An 18,826-nucleotide genomic window follows, 5' to 3' on the forward strand; every position below is an offset into this window, starting at 1 on the left:
TGGTGTGATTTTTTTTTTTTTTAAGAGAAACTGCCTTCTGCAGTTATAAATACCAAACAACTATCAAGTCCATCATCTGTGAGCAAGTGGGTGAATCTAATTATTAGAGTTGCTTATCTACAGTTTGTTCATTATAGTGTACAGCTGCAACATGTGTACACTTTTTATTAGAATCGTATTTGGCAAATTCTTATTGCCACACAGGCTTGTACCTAGCTTTGGTAAATGATCTCAAGTCTGTCTCCTTCCCCCACCTTTTCTATATTTCCTGCTGGCCTTCTTGACGTTCTTCTTGTCCAGGATGTGGCGCAGGGTTTTGTTCATGTAGAAGGGCCGGTCGGCAGAGCCGTCGTTCACCTCCAGGTCCCACACTAAGAGGCAGCAGTGGCAATATGTTACAAACCAAAGCACAGCTGAGACAATCACCTCAAACATAAAGCCTGACATCTCTGATCATCGTTTCTATTCAAAACCACAAGCGAGGTACTTTGAAAATGCACTGGACAGTACTTAAACCATTTATGTTTATTCAAAAAAATGATTCACATTTTCATTGGATTTCATTGATAAAAAAAATTCTCCTATACAAAAAGAACACTGAATACCCTCCAGACAGATGTGTGTATTATACTTAGTATTAAAACAGCATTACATCTGAACCATCCAATAAAAAATTTACCAAAAATGGCTTTGACATCCTTTTATAAACTGTATCGCAAAAGGTTCCTGGTGTTAGGTCTAAAACCACAGAATAAGAGGAACAATTTATATTTTTTTCACAACTAGGCACATAAACTAGTGGCTGCATTCAGAAGTTTCCTGAAAACTGTCAGCTTCTGTTCAGATTTTAAGCAAAAGAAACATAAAATGTCTTTTGTAGTCTTGACCTCCCACAAAAGTCTGGTTTACAGTACATCAATGACCGTGATGGAAACTCTGAAATGATTGTGACCTTAAAATAAGAGAAACCTGTTTTGCTAAGTGCAGGATTACACACCATTTTTGGATCTGTGTCTGTGTTAGTATAAATATGGTGGATCAAAACAACCTATAAAACCAATGGTAAACATCAACAGCCAGCAAAATAATCATGCTAGACAGAAGAAATAAATCACATGGTTCTTTTCCCATATGTGAAAGTGCATACACTTTTACACTAGAAGACCAAAGTGCGACAAGAGGGTGCCCCATAAGTCCACCACTTTTTCATGGTGATGCCTTATGCCGTAGTCCGTCAGTGGCGTCTGTACATGTTAAGGTCCTCATGTTTGTTTGGGTAAAAATTATCGCATCATATTCATCTCAGCCTGTGCGTCCGTCCTGCGAGTTGACACGTACCCTCTCAGTAAGGCAGAGGTCAGCAGAGAATGCAAAGAAGAAAAAGAGAGAACATAAGCGTGGCAGAAAAAAAGGCAAGTATCTGAGTTGGCTCAAGAGAGGAAGTAAACAGAGGTCTTTTTCTAGTCCCCCATGCCTTTCCTGTGAGGAACTGGAGTAAAAGCATGTCCTTTCACATCCAGGCCATCCCTGACCAGGCTGGGATGCATCCAGTGTTGATGTTTAGCCCTACAGCACTTGCTCTCAAACGTCCAGACCCCCCACACATACAGTAGATATGGAGAAGTGAATGAGAGAGTCATCAGTTCAGTAAAACGGCCGCACATCGCTCAGGAGGCAGCGCTTAGTTTGGCACCCTCCTCTCCTTTGCGCAGGATCCTGTGCAGGCCAGGAGACATGTAGTAGGGCCTGGAGGAAGAACCATCATTCCTCTCCAGGTCTTCACCTGAGGCCAGTTCGCAGCGTGGGAGAGGAGGAGCAGGAATAGCAGACAGCGAGCAGGCAGTGACAGGCAGAAGGAGAAAGGAAAGCAAAGACTTAGTAGAGAAAAATGGAAACTAAAGAGAGCTCACTGAGCAGGAATCAGTTTCAGTTTGTCATTTAGAGCCAGTTTTTTCGAGGGGAAGAGTTAGATTCAGCTGCTGACAGGCTACAAGGCATTTAATCTTTAACCATCAGAGCATTACTCAGCACAAGTAGTCCCATTCTCACAGTGTGCCATGAAAAGTGCTGAAAACCAACAGCATACTTACAAAAGCACAGGAACAATGTGTCCACACACACGGCATAGACGTTAAAAAAGCCATGTGCAATCATGTAGGATCCAAATATCACCGTCTGAAAGAATGAGCAGGTCGCAGTCAATATGTTACATTATCCACAATTGCTCTGCATTCCAACAAACACCAAAAAGAAGAAGAATATGAACCGCTGAGTCAGAAATCCTGTGCAAATCTCTATTCTGATGTAAATAACTAGACTGACTGAAATGGTGTTAAATGTATCTTCCACAACTAAGAAAAAATGAGGAAGTGTGTGTTCTCTCTCTTCTTTGGATGGGTGAGGTATTAGACATGGTGTTCGAGAGGATGAGGACATAAATCAGATCCCACTGCCTGGGCCTGCCTCTAGGTCTTCATGGAAATGAGCAGAGTCATCCAGAACAAACTGTCTCTAAATCAGTTCTAAACGGTCACATTTCATCAGTGCCATCCTTTGCAATAATGGGACTAATGTCAAGGCATAAAATGTCAATATATAATATTCGTGATATATTGTGTGAGAAAAGAAGATCATTTTTATTTCATATATTTGCAAAACTAATGCTCCAGCTGCATTTTAATCTTCCTCTGCAGTTACTTTAACAAAACATTATTACAGGAGCAATATACTTAAAGGCAGCGACTGAGCCAGAGGCATAAAAAGAGGAGAAATACATTGAATGACTTTCCACCATACAAATAGGAAGGTTTTGAATAAAACTAAGCTCCTTTTGTGTGCGCAGTGAATAGTCAAAGTCAGAATACAAACATATCTCAACCTCCCCAAGAAACTTGTTTCAGGCTTGGCTGTTATTGCTGGTGGAATCAGGCAGAGCACGATGTCAGGGCTGGATGGTGTTACAGCCACGCCATACATCTGCGTAGCCCCAGTTAAGCCCACTCAAGCGCTTTAGGATTTTCTTTATTTTTAAATAAAGAAATATGTGAAAGCTAAAACTAGGCTTTCTGTTCCCAATCCAAGCCCTGACTGCAAGCTTGTGCTGTGAGTCTACCATCTGACATGTATGTTTGTGGGCTGGGGGGTGGTCTGGTGTGTGTGCTTGCACATATTTGGCCACATTATGAGAGCGATGGACCATTTCCTGATCAAGGGAAGAGTGCAGGTAGAAAAAGAAAATCCAGGCCCAGACCCCGTCTGCGGACTTTCAAGAATCTTTGCAATAGAAATACAATAACTAAGATTGTGATGATAGCAGCTAGAGTGTGCACAGGTGACAGGCATAGGCTAAATGCATTGTACATCACACTGTGGCTGCACTTTGGATATTATTCATTTCATTTCTGACATTGTGATAGACATTTAATCCATAACATTACAACCAATGCACAGCAGGGTGCATGTATATCATTGGCCGCAAAGTTATATTTGTTAGCAGTAGAAATATAATCACTAAGGTTATGGCGACAGCCAGTCTGTCCTACCTGTGTGTGCGTAGTTAAGAGGCATAGGCTAAATGCATTGCACTTCACTGTGTAGCTGCACTTTGGATATTACTGATGTCATTTCTGATGTTGTGCAAACCATTTCATCCAAAACATTATCACCAATGCACGGTTGTCTGATTGGCATATGGAGCACATGCACTTCCTATTGTCATGGCATTTTGGATTTGCTGTCTGGTGCTGAACCACTGCATGTGAAAGATGCTTCTGCCCTTTCCATGTGGCCATCTGTATCAGGCTTATGGCTATTTTGTTGAACATTCTTTGGCCGAATACAATTAAAAACTACATTTATATTGAATGTGCTGTTGCCACACCTGTCTTTCATTGAAAAAATAACTTTCTTATGAAATTGCTCAAAGTCATGAAAATTTTCTCAGCACCCCACATATTGATCAAAATCCCTCTTGGCACCAGGACAGAAAAAATCCTGGTGCCAGCCATGGGTAGAATTACTCATTTCATACCCCATATTATAATTCCTTACCAGAAGGGGGACCCAGTAGTAATTTAGGGATGGCACCTCCTCTTGAATTACTGGTATTTTACGTGTGAAGAAGAAAAATGCAAGAACACCTGAAAAACATAAAAAAAGAGACAAGCAGAGATAAGAAAGAACGTGGGATACATCAATGGAGACAGATCACAATAACACACTGTGGCTGTGTACTGTACCAGAAAGAGAGAGAGAGAAAGAGTTCATCAACAGCATCATGTCAATTTTTTAAATTTCCACTTAGAATGCTGCAAACCTAGTGGAAACTCAGTATGTATGTGCGTGGCAAAAAGCAACCGGGAGCGAGATGATTTATCATCCTCTTTATATTCAGGAGGCCGTCTCATCCTGTCTCTTCAGCAATTTTTAATAAGTTTAAGTTTATGTCACTCCACAGGCTGCGGGTGACGTTAAACTCACCGACACTTCCTGAAATAAGCAGTTTTCCCAAGAAGAGCAGAAAGTCTGTCACCTTGTCCAGGACAGCCACCCTACAGTGGACGCAGAGAAAAGCCAGAGTAGAGAAGCATAGACACGACAGAACGGAGGAGGCAATGTCACGCACTGAGACACAGACTCAGGAGAGATCTATGGAAGCACACACACCACTAAACACACGATGGCGGGCAGGCTAGTCAGGACAAATGTGCTGCTGCTAGAAACACTCAATCCTTGATTGTTTCATTGACTTGCATACACTTAATCCACAATTTCTTCAATTGTTTTTTTTTTTGTCAGAATCTGAACATATATTATTTTGTCAATCTGGCATGTTAACAAACAAACAATATGGAAAAATGAAAGCTTATGCTATGCTAAGCAGCAATGAGAGCATATCTCAGTGGCAAGTAATCTATACTCTGACCTTTAAATGCGTGGCTCTGACACAGACTTACAGATTCTAGAATGTTCTTACCGAATAACATTCCTCATCAAGAGGAAGAAAGCGTCCTTGGAAGAGGTGCAGAAGTTCTTCCCATATATTGCTATCTGTTGGTGAGAAAAAAACAGTGCTTGGCATGGGGTAATGAAGCACTGACGTGCAAGTCAAGCCAACTAACAGCTGAACTGCTAACAGATTGCGATAAATCAGTCCAAACTATCGGCAATGCTGATGTGTCTTAACTCACCATAATGTACGCATTTCTGTTTATAAACTTGATGAAATGTTCCAGGCACCAGAAGCAGCATTTGAGGCAACAAAGCAGGAATCGAGCGCAGGCATTTTGAGAACCTGGGAAAACAGCATCAGTCAGCAACATCTCATTCAGAACAATCACTAAATTGTTACAGAGTGGGAAGACTGCTGTTTTTAGGAGTTATAGCTTACCCTTCAGCTTGTGATCCAGGTATTCGAGAACTACTCGGACCATCTGCACCACAGCAAGGATCAGAGAGCCAAAGGCAAGAGAACCTGTGTGGTAACTGCAACACACGAAACCAAATGGAATAGATATTTGTGTAGAAATCTAAGCTTTTCAACAGATGCTTGTACTGGGAAATATCTATTTTGAGGAGGAGGGGCTGGTTATCTCAGCCAGCAGTCAAGCTTACAAGCATGGACCAAATTTTAAGATCCAAGGCAAACTAAAATAAAGTTAGGCTATGGAGAATGCTTTCGTTTTATCTTATTTGTAATAATTCACTATTAGCTTAACAAGCAAGCTGCGTTCAACAGGTGGCAATATCGCTTTTCTACTTTTTCTTCAAGTTGTCGTCAATTTGTGTAAAAAGTTACCTTCACTTCACCTGTTGCACTGTGGCCTATTGCCCTGTGTGTGTGTGTGTGTGTGTGTGTGTGTGTGTGTGTGTATGTGTGTGTGTGTGTGTGTGTGTGTTGGAGCTTAGCCCACAGTGAGACCTCCTTCAAAGCTTGCGCAACCATACATATATTTTATGCGATCCGCTTCATTCACATGGGTCACATTTTCAGGTTGCAAAATCCACAATTCTGGCTTAATTCAGAAAAATCACATCCCTGGAAAACAGATATTTGTACAGCACCGGACATCGTAACTGTGACATGTACTACAGTGGCCTGTTAAAGCTCCCTACCGTATGGCTCTGCTAAAAGAAGAGTAGAGCGGGCAGGCGGGGATGTCGTTTGGCTTCTTCAGGGCCCAGTAGTAGGACGCGAAGGCCCCGGCCAGGGTGCACTGGCCCAGCGCGATGGTGAAGTTGACCAGCCAGAGGAACACGAACAGGTTACACAGATGGAGGACTAATATATAGCGGTGGTACACACTCTCTCCGCCGTAGAAGGCAAACATGCACTGTGAGCCGGGGCACACTTTGGTAATATTAGTCTGACTGAAGGTCTGAAAGAAAGCAACAGATTTGATCCTGATGTGTAGTCGGAAAACAGCGATGCTTTGAAACTACTCAATCACAGAAAAACACTGGTGTCACCTCTCTTCTTCTAACACTCTGGCATGTTAATGAATCATTTCACAATGTATGGCTTTCAGGTAATCCTGCGTTTACTAAAAGCTGTGTGACCGCACAGCATATAAATCCTTTTAGACGCTCACTTTACCTTACACAAACCAGGGAGGGTGGGCGCGCTGACAGAAACATCTGTCACATAAACACACAAAGCTTTCAGCCATTAACGTGAACTGTATTTACAATAGAAACATTAGAGACTGAACGGTTGTCACACAGAACTCACTGCCAGCAACCAGATTTGACTTGTAGCCAATAAGAAGAAGCTATTAAGTTCGTTTTGATTGATTACAGCTGGGAGTGTGATGAAAGCCTGACCACAAAATATTTCACAGAACAAGAAGTGGCAGACAACTTATAGAGTGATGAAAACAAAGAATCAGTGACACAAGTGTTTCTCTGAAAACAAAACATCAGTATTTCTCCAGCAAATGCACCTCATTGTGGGGGACACAGCGGGGGACTAACCTTTGGACTGCATGTGAGGTTGGCATACATGCATTTATCGTCGGTAGGTGTGACCTTGTAGACTGCGTTACCAGATGATGCTAAGAAGCTGAGGGCAAACGAGTCAAGGTCAAAACAAAGTGAAGTTTCTTCCACACAACGATACATATAGCTTTGTTATATGGATTTGCTTGTCAGCTTTGTTTTATTACTTTGGTTGCATGGCACTTACACATAGTCATCTCATTCATCCAGGCATCACAACACAAGGTCTAAGACATCAGGCACAACAACAGCTTGTTTCCATTTCGCGCTTGCTTTCAAAAACATAAAACACTGTGTAAAAGAAGCACTATTCACTCTTTAGAACTGTATCTGCTACAGTAGTGCGTGATCCATTTACTGTTTTCTATATACAATCTGGTGCATAATCTTATTGAACTCAGTGCAGTGTTTCTACAGTAAAACAACCACAGACTGCATGAAAGCAGCAGAATTCCTCTACTACTCTGGATAAATAGTTCATCAAGTACTGCAGCTGGAAGGATACACTGCAGTGACGGCCCAGTAAGCGATGCAGATGGCCAGAAGGAAAAAGGTGACGACAGGGAAGAAGAGGGTGGACATGATGTAGCTGATGGCCCTGGAATAAAGAAAAGATCAACAATCTTTTTGAAGTGTGGTGTGCATGAAAAAGAGAGTCAAACACATGTTTTCATTCTTAAGGCCTCAACAGAGCTTTTAGCCATACTTACCTGCTTCCCTCCTCTAATAATGCAATAGCGATGCGCAGCCTCATCCTCAGAAAAATCAGCATAATCACAATGATGGCCTCAATCACAGAAAGTGAGATCACTGCAAAACAAACATGTTTAATTATTAGCCAACGCTCATCTGTTTTAACATGTTATTTTAGCATTTAAAGTTAACGTATGGTAGTGGATGACAACGTACTAAAGATGAGCCACGTTTGGCTGAGCTGAAGGTAAATGCTGAAGTCTGTGTGGAAGCCAATATCAGAGATGGTAACGTTAGCGCCTGGCTTCCCGCTCAGAGTACTGTACTCCCAGTAGCAGTGCCAGATACCTGAGAGACCCAGAGAGACAGAGAGACAGAATGAAGGCCAGGAAACGGATGCAACTGGCCTTCAAGGTCGGAAAAATCGAAATCTGCCTTGGTTTGCTATGACAACAGAACCACTAACAGCAAGATAGGTGAGAAAGTCAGATGCAGGCAACATCTCCAACAAGTATACAGTAGCCAATGGCAATGTGGGTCACTGTATATGCTGCACACTTACCGTAGCCAACCACAGTGATGACACCAAAGATAATGAGCCACAGGAGCACACCAGCAGTGTAGCGCAGCAGCAGGATAAAGAGCAGGCTGACCAACATGGTTATCACCAGACCCCTGCAACAACAGCAACACATACAGTACATCCTGGCATCTGACCCATATTAGACAGAAAAAACACAATTTAGACTTTAATAATCAATTTGGGAAGATGTTCTGCAAATATGAAAAATTATCAGGTGCGATTTGAATCATCACCATCACCAATTTCACTGATGGGTAGGAGAAGTTTCTCCACCCACAGAGGAGCACCATAATCCACAGACAAGTGAAAACATCAACATCACCAAAAGCCACAGCCATTCTTACATGAGGATCCAGTCCCAGGAGTTTGCATAATCCTCAAAGATCTTCATGCCAACTTCTTTGGCATTCAGCAGACTGGCCATACCTCTGTGATGAAGAAACAAGGTGAGATGGGAGACAGAAGAGGTGACAGAAAAATGATTTAACAGAGGCACAGAGAGGGGCTGTGGCATGTTTGTGCTGCTGCTTTTAAATGTTTAATTACTTGGGCTTCTCAAAAACATTTTGACACTTTCTTTATTTTTCATGTTGTCACTGTAAAACAAAGATGAATACATCTTCAAAATGTTTTTGATATTATCAGGTTATGAGGAAGAAACTATTTCAGTTTCATACCAAAGAGCCACAAATCAGCATTAGTGTTACTGACGCACTACTGAGCAATAGTTCCTTTAGTATGGCGGCAAATGGTAGAGCAGTGTGTTACTTACTACGGTACAGAGGAGCACCTAGTAGAAAAGCACATATGGATGTGTCAAGTCAAGAACTGATTCATTTCTATTCATAGCACAGGTAAGTGTTCAATACCCAACAAGTACTTTGAATATTCAACATAAAAGACTCAATACGATTAGGGTCTTTTAAATTGGTTTTCCGTGTCTCTTGCATTCATCTTTATTTAAGACTGTGTTTTAAGCCTCAAAATGACTATAACTGCACCTTCCACTGATATCTTTCCAGACACACTGTTCTATGACTGACTATAAATCTCTACAGTACAGAGGGGGAAAGAGGACATGCTGACATTGCTATGGGACAAACAGAACACTGAAAGCAGTTCTGAAAACAACCTTATGACGAAGAGCTCTAATGCAGCTCCCTAAAGGTCACTGAAACCCTCCCCACACACAAGAGTTTGGCTCTTATCCAGCACTGTTATGCAAACTTGCATTATTATCTATGCACATATCTGCATCAAAACAGCAAACCCAATGACCACCAGGGGGCACCATGTCCCTCTCTATTTTATTTGACACACATTGTGCAGAGCCACTCACACTGGCTTGATGTTTTGAGGTTGATACGTGCCACGAAAAATGAGATTAATCTTTCTTAATTCCTGTACGATATTGACGCAGGAATAGATTATTTATGATGGAAAGCACGAATGGGAGGGTTAGTCTACACATAGCTACTAGGTACAACATGGTAGAGGCAGAGTTAAAAAGCTGAAATAAATCATTTTTGAGACCTTTCCACTCCTTGCTGCATGGCAGTTACTTGGCTACAAAGAGAAAAGCATTAAATCACATTATATTTTCCAGGCAATTCGGGGGAAGACAAAAGTTGAGCAAACACAGAATCATGTATGTTTAGAACGTCAGCTCAATGGTTTAAATACATGATTTCACTGCTCATCTCAAATTTGCTATCTCAGGCCATTAACATGTTCATAGCGTAGATTTGCAAAGCAGCTGTTCTAAGCTTGTCGGCACCCCTGAAGTTCTACTTGTGAACTTTCGGGTGAGCTGTACTTTCATGCAATTAACATGCAAATGACTGAATGTGGTTGGACACATTCTTGGGCATCAGTGACATCAGTGACATGCCCACTTGTCCTACCCTGTAAAATCTGTCCAGAACTCTCTGGGTGCAGAGTTGGCAGCCCTATTGACAGTATAACAGTTTTAAAACACTTTATTTTAAAGGATAGATTATTTATGCATATGCTTTTACAACAGCAAGAGTGCCAATTCTCAATCTAAGACATGTGACTTTTCGTCTTGCGTAACTGAACTGGTTGAACAACAAGGATAAAAACATAGCAGGGAAGCAGATCTTACTTGGCAGCATCTTTGAGGTCGCTGACACTTCTCTCGTTATTGTGCCCGTCTTTGAAGATGGTCTGATTGGCTACAGTTAAAATTCCATTTCTTGTAATGAAATCAGGGAAGCACCGCTGAAGGACTGAAACACATTTTGAAACATTTCTTTGTCCGTAATAGCTTGGCAAACAAATAATGAGCCGTTGTGGGTTACTATTTACAGTTATTCAGATTCACTTACAAGGTCTGCTTGGCACGATCATAGATGGGCAGTCTTCATCTCGTATGACTTCGGCGATGGACTGAAAGGGAAGACGATGATTCAAATAACTGAAAACAAGAGATTTATCGCTGACCATTCATTCATCACAGTATTAATCACAATTAGAGACAGGGTGGAGAGCTTTTTCCATTCATTAAATGATCTTTCCCATCGTGTTGGTTTCTGTATTTATGGAAAACCAAGCAATACAATTTGTGTTATGAAAAACAATGATTTTAATCCAAATGTAACTAAATCTCAATTAAAATTCTTTGTTGCTTATGAAATGATACATTAGATTTTGGATTTGTTAGATAAAAATACCAGCTGTATGATTAATACCATTATTCCTGAACAACACTAAGAAGTCAGATGTGACAGAGTTGGCTTGAATCCTGTCTGATGTAACATTGTCATACTTGATGATGTGGGAAAAGAAATCAATGATTCAGTTCAAACAGTATGACAGAGCTGTTAGGTGCTCCCACACACCACCTCACTCTGGTTCTTACACACCATCATGCCAACGTCACCATCACTGAACTGCTGCCAGCCGACAGAACGGGGCTGTGATGTGCATCAGTGCACTGCGAGCTCACTTCTGCCTGACTCTCAAAGCACATTCAAATGAGCTCTTCATTAAAATGACTAGTGAAATCTGAGGATGGGTGTTTGAAAGCTACACTGAGCATGATTTTATTGTTTCTAGTCAAAATCATATTTGATCAAAAAGTGTGTCTACAACAGAAAAAGCAGTTCTAAACTCTAATTAAGTCATGGGGCCCATTAAATATACTTTCATCTCGTTTACAAAAAGGCAAAATGGACCTCTAACCGCTGACTCTCACCTTACTGCCAATCTCGAAGCCCGGCTTGCAGAATTGCTTGTAATATTCCCAGTTTTTGGTATTCCACGCATCCAGGAGAGTTGCAAATCTGTCAGGGCACTTGCAGACGCAGAGCTGCAGGAGGCAACACGTCCTCTTAATGAGAAAGCCCATCAATCTTGCATAATCAAGCGTGGAGGAAAAGTTGGAGAGGAACATAAAGCAGTGTAAAAATGTGCTGCTAGAGGGGGCATCACTCCGTCTCTTACCTGGGTTGTAGGGCACTGGAGGTTAATTAAAACTGCAGGATTGGCACATTTCAACATGTTGAAGTAGAATAATATGGCTTTGTTTCTGTGGAGACAAAATGATGAAGACAGCGAGAGGGGTCCGATTAGAAAGATTCAAAAGATTGAGAAATTAGTGCATTACTGTGCAGCGTTTTATCAGCAAGCGCTTCAGCACACACACACACACACACACACACACACACACACACACACACACACACACACACACACACACACACACACACACACACACACACACACACACACACACACACACACACACACACACACACACACACACACACACACACACACTCAGAGAGAGAGAGGGACAGAGTGTACCGTGCCTGCTATAATTAATCAAAAACCATCTCCATGTATTGTGGTCAAAGCCTTTTGTCAGTGCAAAGATAACAATGGAAGGCTGACAGACAATTTGGGGAACATAATTATTCCAGTGTACAACAATTTAAGAACAGACATTTCTCCACTTACGCATTGGGGGTGTTCTGGTGGCCACAGAACTGACCGTGGCTGTCGGTTGGATAGACGACCTTCCTGGGGTCGCCATGAATCCAGGCTGAAAACATACCACAAGGGGTTTTTTTGTTTGAAGTGCATGGATTTCAACATGTGTAGTCATACTTGTCACACACTCTGGAAAGTGTCAGTGTTACAGTGGTCAACACATTACCAGGTTTTCAGACTCTATGGTCCTAGATGACACATGCCTCTGCATGTAGCATCATCTAGCTTGTCTATTTTTTGTGAAACTGAGATAATTATGAGCTACTTAAATTATCATTCATGTCTAAATCAATAGAATTCCTCAATTTTATGAGTGCATCAGGATATGGTCAAGTGTGTCTATTGTTGTCTTCTTAAACCAATTAAGAAGACAACAAGGGAAATTTATTGGGAGGACTGCATGTACGCATGTCAATTAAAAAGAAACATCTACACACGTACAAAGACAAACAACAAAATCAATCCAGTTAAATTTGTTTTCTTCTGTTTCTCTAGACAGAAGTAGCAGTAACCCTGAAATTCAATTTACTAAGCAATTCTTGCGTTTCATTTATTTGCCCAACCTGAACGACACAGTGTTAAGGTCTTTCACCTTGTCAGTCAATGATGGGCTGCGCTGAACGTGAGCCAGCACAACAAAGGCAGTCTACAGGTCTTAGACAGAACAAGGATGATGAAACTGAAAACATTACGCAGAAAGAACACCGAGTTCTCCAGCTGATTGCAGACATGTCCATGTCTATTTCAAGTCACATCCATTGTCATGGCTCCTGCTCCTTTCAAATTATTGGGAAACAGTAAGTTCTTCCCATGCTCCATGCCCAGATTGAGACGTGACTCCACTAACAACGAGCTGGCAAGGGATGGCACTTTGGTGACAGAATTGGGACTTAATTTTCCCAAATTTGTGATGTATATCATATCAGTGAAGAAGGGAGAAAAGAATTGTGCGTGTGTTGTGTTGGATAAAAGAGGATATGCATTTGTATGTATGGCAGAGCAGAAAAAAATAAGAGAGAGGACTAAAGGCAGAGAGAAAAGGAAGAAAAATCAAAGGGAAAACTTGAAGAGCGGAGAAAGAGAAAAGTGTAAAGAGCAAGACAGAATGAAAAGGAGAGCTGATGGGCAGATTCACAAGACTGCATGACCTCAGTCGGCCAGACAAAGTGGACTCTCTGTCACACTCCAGTGAACTAAATGGCTTCAAGAAAATTTGAATGAAATGAGAGCCACAGGGAATCACTGGTCACCCAGTCAAAAACTCAACAGGGACATCAAAACAGCTTTGCTGACATGATCAGCTCACCCAGAGTGAGCCATACAAGTTGCGGTGGAACTCCCACTCCTTAAAAGAATAGCCCATTCTCTGGGGGAGCTGCATTTCTCAACTCCTCCACACTTTTAACAATCAGACATTTTGCTGAATAGCCCACCATGAAATTATGAATAAGTTGAACAACAACAAAACCAGATTTAGTACGTTGTGATTGTATGGCTCTGCCAAGTTGCACTTTACATCCCTGTCTGTCCAGACTCATATAATATATGGAGTGAAGACTCAATAAACAGCATTCAATAAGAGGCATTATTGTTTAGGATATTATAATATTATTCATATTCATATTTATATTCATACATGTTGTTTTTTTTTGGCAAAATGGAAGTTATCACACCTGTCTTCACTTATAGACTGTTTTTACACACTATTTTTAAAGATTGTACCATACAGCAGAGCAGGAGGAGTGAACAAGTCACACTTCCAGACCACGACCGGGCCAGACCATATCACTGCTGTCCTGCATGTGTGCATTTGTGTGTGCGGGTTGTGTGTGATTAGGGAAGTTTGAGTGATGTAATCAGCAGCAATTTGTCAAACTCACCGACGGTGCCCAGAGCGATGTAGCCGAGGATGACGATGATGAAAATAACACAGCAAACCACATCAGTACAGCTCCTGTGATAAAGAAATAAGCGTAAGAACAAAGACGAGATGTGTAACATGGGAAACCCAAGATTAGAGAAGGAAATTAAGGCTATCTATGAATGGCTGGTCATTGAGCAAACACACGTACTAATGTGTCTCCCTGGGAATTTGTCTCATCTGGAGGAAAAAAATGTGCATTTTGTTTGTTTAACCATTTCGTTGTTGGTAATCATGACATAGCTGCTGTATCGCAAGTGAGTTTGAGCTCTTTATCTGGGTGCAGTGCTTGCTACCAGGCCTGACAAGGTGTCATCTGTATACTGTGCTTTCAGAGAAACCGTAGTGGAGCTCTACTGACTTTCTAATGAGACCCTGAATCCCCCCCTAGAGTTAAGTGTCCCACAGGCACAGAGGCAGCTACTTGAAGATTGCTTCTCTTTTCGCAGTAGCCTACATCTACTAGTTTAAAGCAGTCTCTCTTAGTCTTTCTTCACAATCTCGCTATCTGTCTCCCATAACAAGCTTTCTTCTACTCCTTTCCATCCTGACAGAAGCTGTCAGTCCAGCGCCTTCTTAGCCCTCTTTCAAAATCCAGACTATGAGTACTGACTGAGCCCAGCCTTGAATAAAGCCAAGTTCAATGCACTGTGCTCAGTAGTACCATACAAGGGACAATATATATATGATACACTACACAAACTGACTTGAGACCCTCATCTCCTCCAGCTTTCAGCCCTTCTCCTCTTTCATCCACAGAAGCTAGGCCAATGTCAAAAGGAGGCCCGAGCTCAGAGATGTGACAGTGTTTCCTCTGTGTAGTTCTTTGAAGAGTCGATTGTCCTTGTTTTGTATGCAGCATGGTTACATGGTTCAATACAGGAGCCACAAATGCAAGTTGCTTTTCAGCCTCCAAATACCATTTTATGATGAGCTAGCAGACAGTCAAGTGAGACTACAGCACTGGTACACACAGAGGATACTATGGATATCAGCTGAGGATCAACCCATACAAAGAGGTTTAGAATAGCTTAATTAGACACAAATGAATTTATACTAAGATGCAAAAAGGAACAAGCGAAACTATTTAAACTGTTTGTGCAATGTAGCATCTTAGATTTATGGTCAGTAGTGTAAGAACTTTTGTATGATCCTGCATTAATAACTGCAGTAAAGCCTGCAAACTATGTTAACAGGCTGCTCTGGTAGATTGCAGAACTTCGCCAATATAGAGGACTGGGGATGTTTTCTGACCCAGCGGGGCTGCTAAGCTCCTTGTTTCTCATTTCAGAAAAAAGATGATTCAGTTATCACCACGCTTATTCAAATTAAATTACGACTGTAAATACCTGCAAATTCATAATGTGATACCTCTGCTCATAACCAGCACATGTGGAGCTGATAATAACTGACTCATAGAGCATGTGCTCTGTATCCTCAGGCAAACAACTCAACATCAGTTGAAGCCTCCAAGAGATGACACTGGATGAGAACACACTAAAAGAGCAGTTGACTGCCATGAGAAATAAGGCTTAGGGACCTGCGACACATACCGAGGTGTAAACCATTTTTCAGAAAGCGTAGCAATTATTTTCTGGAGATAATAGGGAAACAAACGGAGCTTTGTGAGCACCACTCTGAATGGTGAAGACAGCAGCTTTTTTTTAAACTGACAGAGAATATGAGGAGCATAAAGACAACCTGCCGCACTACCTGCAAAGCTGTTGCTGATATTGTGCATATTATTAACAAAGGGAGACAAGGGAGTACCATTTCATTTCATTCAACAAAGAACAAAGGGAAGAGCTGTCTGGGTTGCCATGGCGATGGCTGCATTCCTTGTCTTTGAGTCCCTCCCCATCCTTTAGCTGGTAGATAAGTTGGCTATCACTCAGCCACACATCACAGGTGATTAAAGGTGGGATGGATGTGAGGGGTGGGAGTCTAGAGCCGACCTTGCCTCTCCTCCAATGTAATGGGACTGTTACTGTAGATCTGTCTTGTCTCCCACCTCCCTTATATGGACACGACTGCATTAATAAGACAAACTGCAAACACAGCACCACAGTGCTCACATAGTAAAAAGTCACCTTTGAAGCATAGGTTGAGCGTTGAAGGGAGGCTGACAAAATGAGGAGAGTGAAAACAATTCTGCTTTGCTCTCTTATCTCAGGAAAGCAGGCCACATGGACTGCAAGTCAGACCCAAAATATAGCCAAACAGCAAATCTTTTCGGACCCAACCTGGCCTCGCTCCCAAACTTCAGATCTCCTCAGATGTCACTTACACATACTTTCACAGGGACCAAAGCTTCGCCTTGCTTGTCTACTGTACTGGCAGGCAGTGCTGCTTTGAAAGAAAAGGAAATCAGTACTGGAAGCTGTCAGTACAATAAGAAACTTTTGTGTCAGTGTTATATTTGCAGGGCTGATATTCCGCAGGAGCCAAGGTGACACAGATGGCAGCAGTGCCACAGAATAGCATGGGTGCCATTGTGGTGTGAATCTGCCAGCCTGTCCCTGCTTTGTCACAGACAGTTAACAGGAAGGTATATTTAGAAGGCCACAAAAGGGATATTTCTCACGGTCAAGAGAGCAAAGAGGGACACTGATTCAAGTGAGCAGCTTTTCTGACAAACACAGAGCTCCTTTAGATAAGTTGTTCCATGTGCTGTGAAGGCAGAGGGCACCTGATTTGTTTGTGACTGCACATTCATAATAAACCACGCTGGACAGGACACTATAAAAGGCATTACTACGTTACATTATGCTTGTAGACTTGTGGCTCATCTATGTATATTTTTGACACCAATTATATTCATGTAATATATTGTAACACTATGCCGTGTCCACTTATGTCTGGTGTATAGAGGACTGCTCAATAACCACAGATAGGGTTACTTCATTTAGGCATTGAGTTTGCATGAAAACAAGACGACCGCAGAGTCTGTTCACTCCCAGCTCTCATTAAGAAAAGCCTCTGAGCTACAGAAACATCAAAGTATCCTTGGTGCCTTCACCCAGCTGTAGCAGTGAAATGGGCTGAAGAGGGTGGGATAAAGAGACACAGGAGGACTGAAACATGCCTTCACTGCAGCCTGCCAAACTGACATTGAACATAAAAGAGATAACAGCCTACATTACCTCAGAAAATGACTAAATCATGAAGAAAAGCCTATGGTGACACCCTTGAGGGGTTTTGCTTTATTGCAAAATTCTGCTCTTCATTATGCTCAAGAAATCAGGTAGTCTTAAAATGTAGACTTCATTTTATACCATATCCCATTCATGTATGGAGGGACGATTTTCAAGCCAAAGTTTATACCTCTGTGTTTTCTTAACGCAGAGGATCAAATCTGTTAAGCACCATCATTTTTCACATTTGGGGCCTGCAATCATTTTTGGCGTGTGCCCTCATTTATACATAACGGCATTGTCTAAACTAAATCAATGTTTGACGTGGTTGAAAGTGCTTTTATGTGTTTTAGTTTGGTTTAATCAATCTATACTATAACTAACTGTGATGTGTCTGGAATTGTAGCTCTCAAGAGGCAGATATCAGACTGTAGTTCATCAGGAGAAGTGCTGCTGTGCCGGCGGTTGAAAAACAGGAGGCATTTCACTATCTCCCTGCGATAGCCAAGGTGATGTGTGGACTACATCAGTTTTGGGTGTATCTGTCTGGTTAATAGTGTGTGTCATTGGGCTAACTCCAGCCACCAGCTTGACTTATGGCCATTGATCTGTGTGGTGGAGTGGAGAGAGCTGCCAGCACTCTGCCTCGATCTTTATTAACGTAGCCTGACAAATGATCAATCTATCAGCACCCCGGATAGTCATGTGTGCCAAAAAGATTATACAATGGGCAAAATCAATCCACATGTAAGAATCAGATGTTGTCCTCATGGTATTTATATGGAAAAGTACATATACTTTTATATTTATTGAAATTTCAGACATGCTTGGAGATTTCTACCTCCATTGCAATGCAATGCAGGTGAATGGATTTTTGTTTTCTGTTCTGTTAAGCAATGACAATATGTTTCACAAATGTTTGTGAAACATATTAGTAATGCAGAGACACGGTTGTACATGTATTTTAGTTCCTTCATACACTGCTACATTAACAATAAAGCAAAAAGTGGTAGTGTTGAGTATATGTCGTACCTGCTATGGACAGGGCCTCTGAAGTTCGGGTCAAACTTGCGTGGCTCACCTATAAGACAAGCAGAGTATGGTGAGTTTAGTTAGCAAGAAGAGAGTCAAATAGAACAAGAATACATTTCATTGACAGACTGCATATAAAGAAGATAGATGACATAACAGCAGACTTAGACAGATTAGATTATCCTTTATTGTCTCCCTAAGGAGAGATCTGTCTTGAGTGTTTGCGAGACAGTCTACATGCAGTATCACACCCAGATCTGTGAACACCAGAATATACACAGCATGATACAGCACACTGCCAACAAGTAAGATAAAAGACTGTTTTTATGATGCTTCTACTTTCTTGAAAAGTGTAATTGAGAGCATAAGGAAACACTGATGAGACACAGAGAATAACATATTTAAACGGCTGTGAGCAATATTTCACGACTTACACCATATATTCCAGTAATA

The 18,826-nt window shown here is 41.6% G+C and overlaps 1 protein-coding gene across 3 annotated transcripts in view; it reads right to left on the minus strand.

The window, feature by feature from the left end:
• Positions 1–22: 22 nt before the first annotated feature.
• Positions 23–18,826, minus strand: part of slc44a5b (solute carrier family 44 member 5b) — a 30,624-nt gene continuing 11,820 nt past the window's right edge. Inside the window, exons 2-23 of one of the 3 annotated variants that reach the window (XM_070960661.1) lie at positions 18,374–18,422; positions 14,167–14,240; positions 12,254–12,338; positions 11,738–11,822; positions 11,490–11,603; positions 10,621–10,681; positions 10,398–10,521; positions 9,806–9,838; positions 8,617–8,700; positions 8,252–8,364; positions 7,906–8,037; positions 7,707–7,806; positions 7,502–7,594; positions 6,973–7,060; positions 6,115–6,377; positions 5,390–5,484; positions 5,190–5,293; positions 4,976–5,049; positions 4,480–4,550; positions 4,051–4,139; positions 2,091–2,175; positions 23–371 (exon numbers count right to left, since the gene is read on the minus strand). In XM_070960661.1, the coding sequence (XP_070816762.1) occupies positions 232–371; positions 2,091–2,175; positions 4,051–4,139; positions 4,480–4,550; positions 4,976–5,049; positions 5,190–5,293; positions 5,390–5,484; positions 6,115–6,377; positions 6,973–7,060; positions 7,502–7,594; positions 7,707–7,806; positions 7,906–8,037; positions 8,252–8,364; positions 8,617–8,700; positions 9,806–9,838; positions 10,398–10,521; positions 10,621–10,681; positions 11,490–11,603; positions 11,738–11,822; positions 12,254–12,338; positions 14,167–14,240; positions 18,374–18,422 (2,156 nt within the window). In that variant the 3' untranslated portion in view covers positions 23–231. Of the gene's footprint in view, positions 372–510; positions 1,784–2,090; positions 2,176–4,050; positions 4,140–4,479; positions 4,551–4,975; positions 5,050–5,189; positions 5,294–5,389; positions 5,485–6,114; positions 6,378–6,972; positions 7,061–7,501; positions 7,595–7,706; positions 7,807–7,905; positions 8,038–8,251; positions 8,365–8,616; positions 8,701–9,805; positions 9,839–10,397; positions 10,522–10,620; positions 10,682–11,489; positions 11,604–11,737; positions 11,823–12,253; positions 12,339–14,166; positions 14,241–18,373; positions 18,423–18,826 lie in introns of those variants that run through there. The other 2 variants (XM_070960663.1, XM_070960664.1) reach the window with 2 other exon arrangements.

This window comes from Chaetodon trifascialis, chromosome 4 (assembly GCF_039877785.1).
Source record: "Chaetodon trifascialis isolate fChaTrf1 chromosome 4, fChaTrf1.hap1, whole genome shotgun sequence".
Taxonomy (NCBI): Eukaryota; Metazoa; Chordata; class Actinopteri; order Chaetodontiformes; family Chaetodontidae; genus Chaetodon; species Chaetodon trifascialis.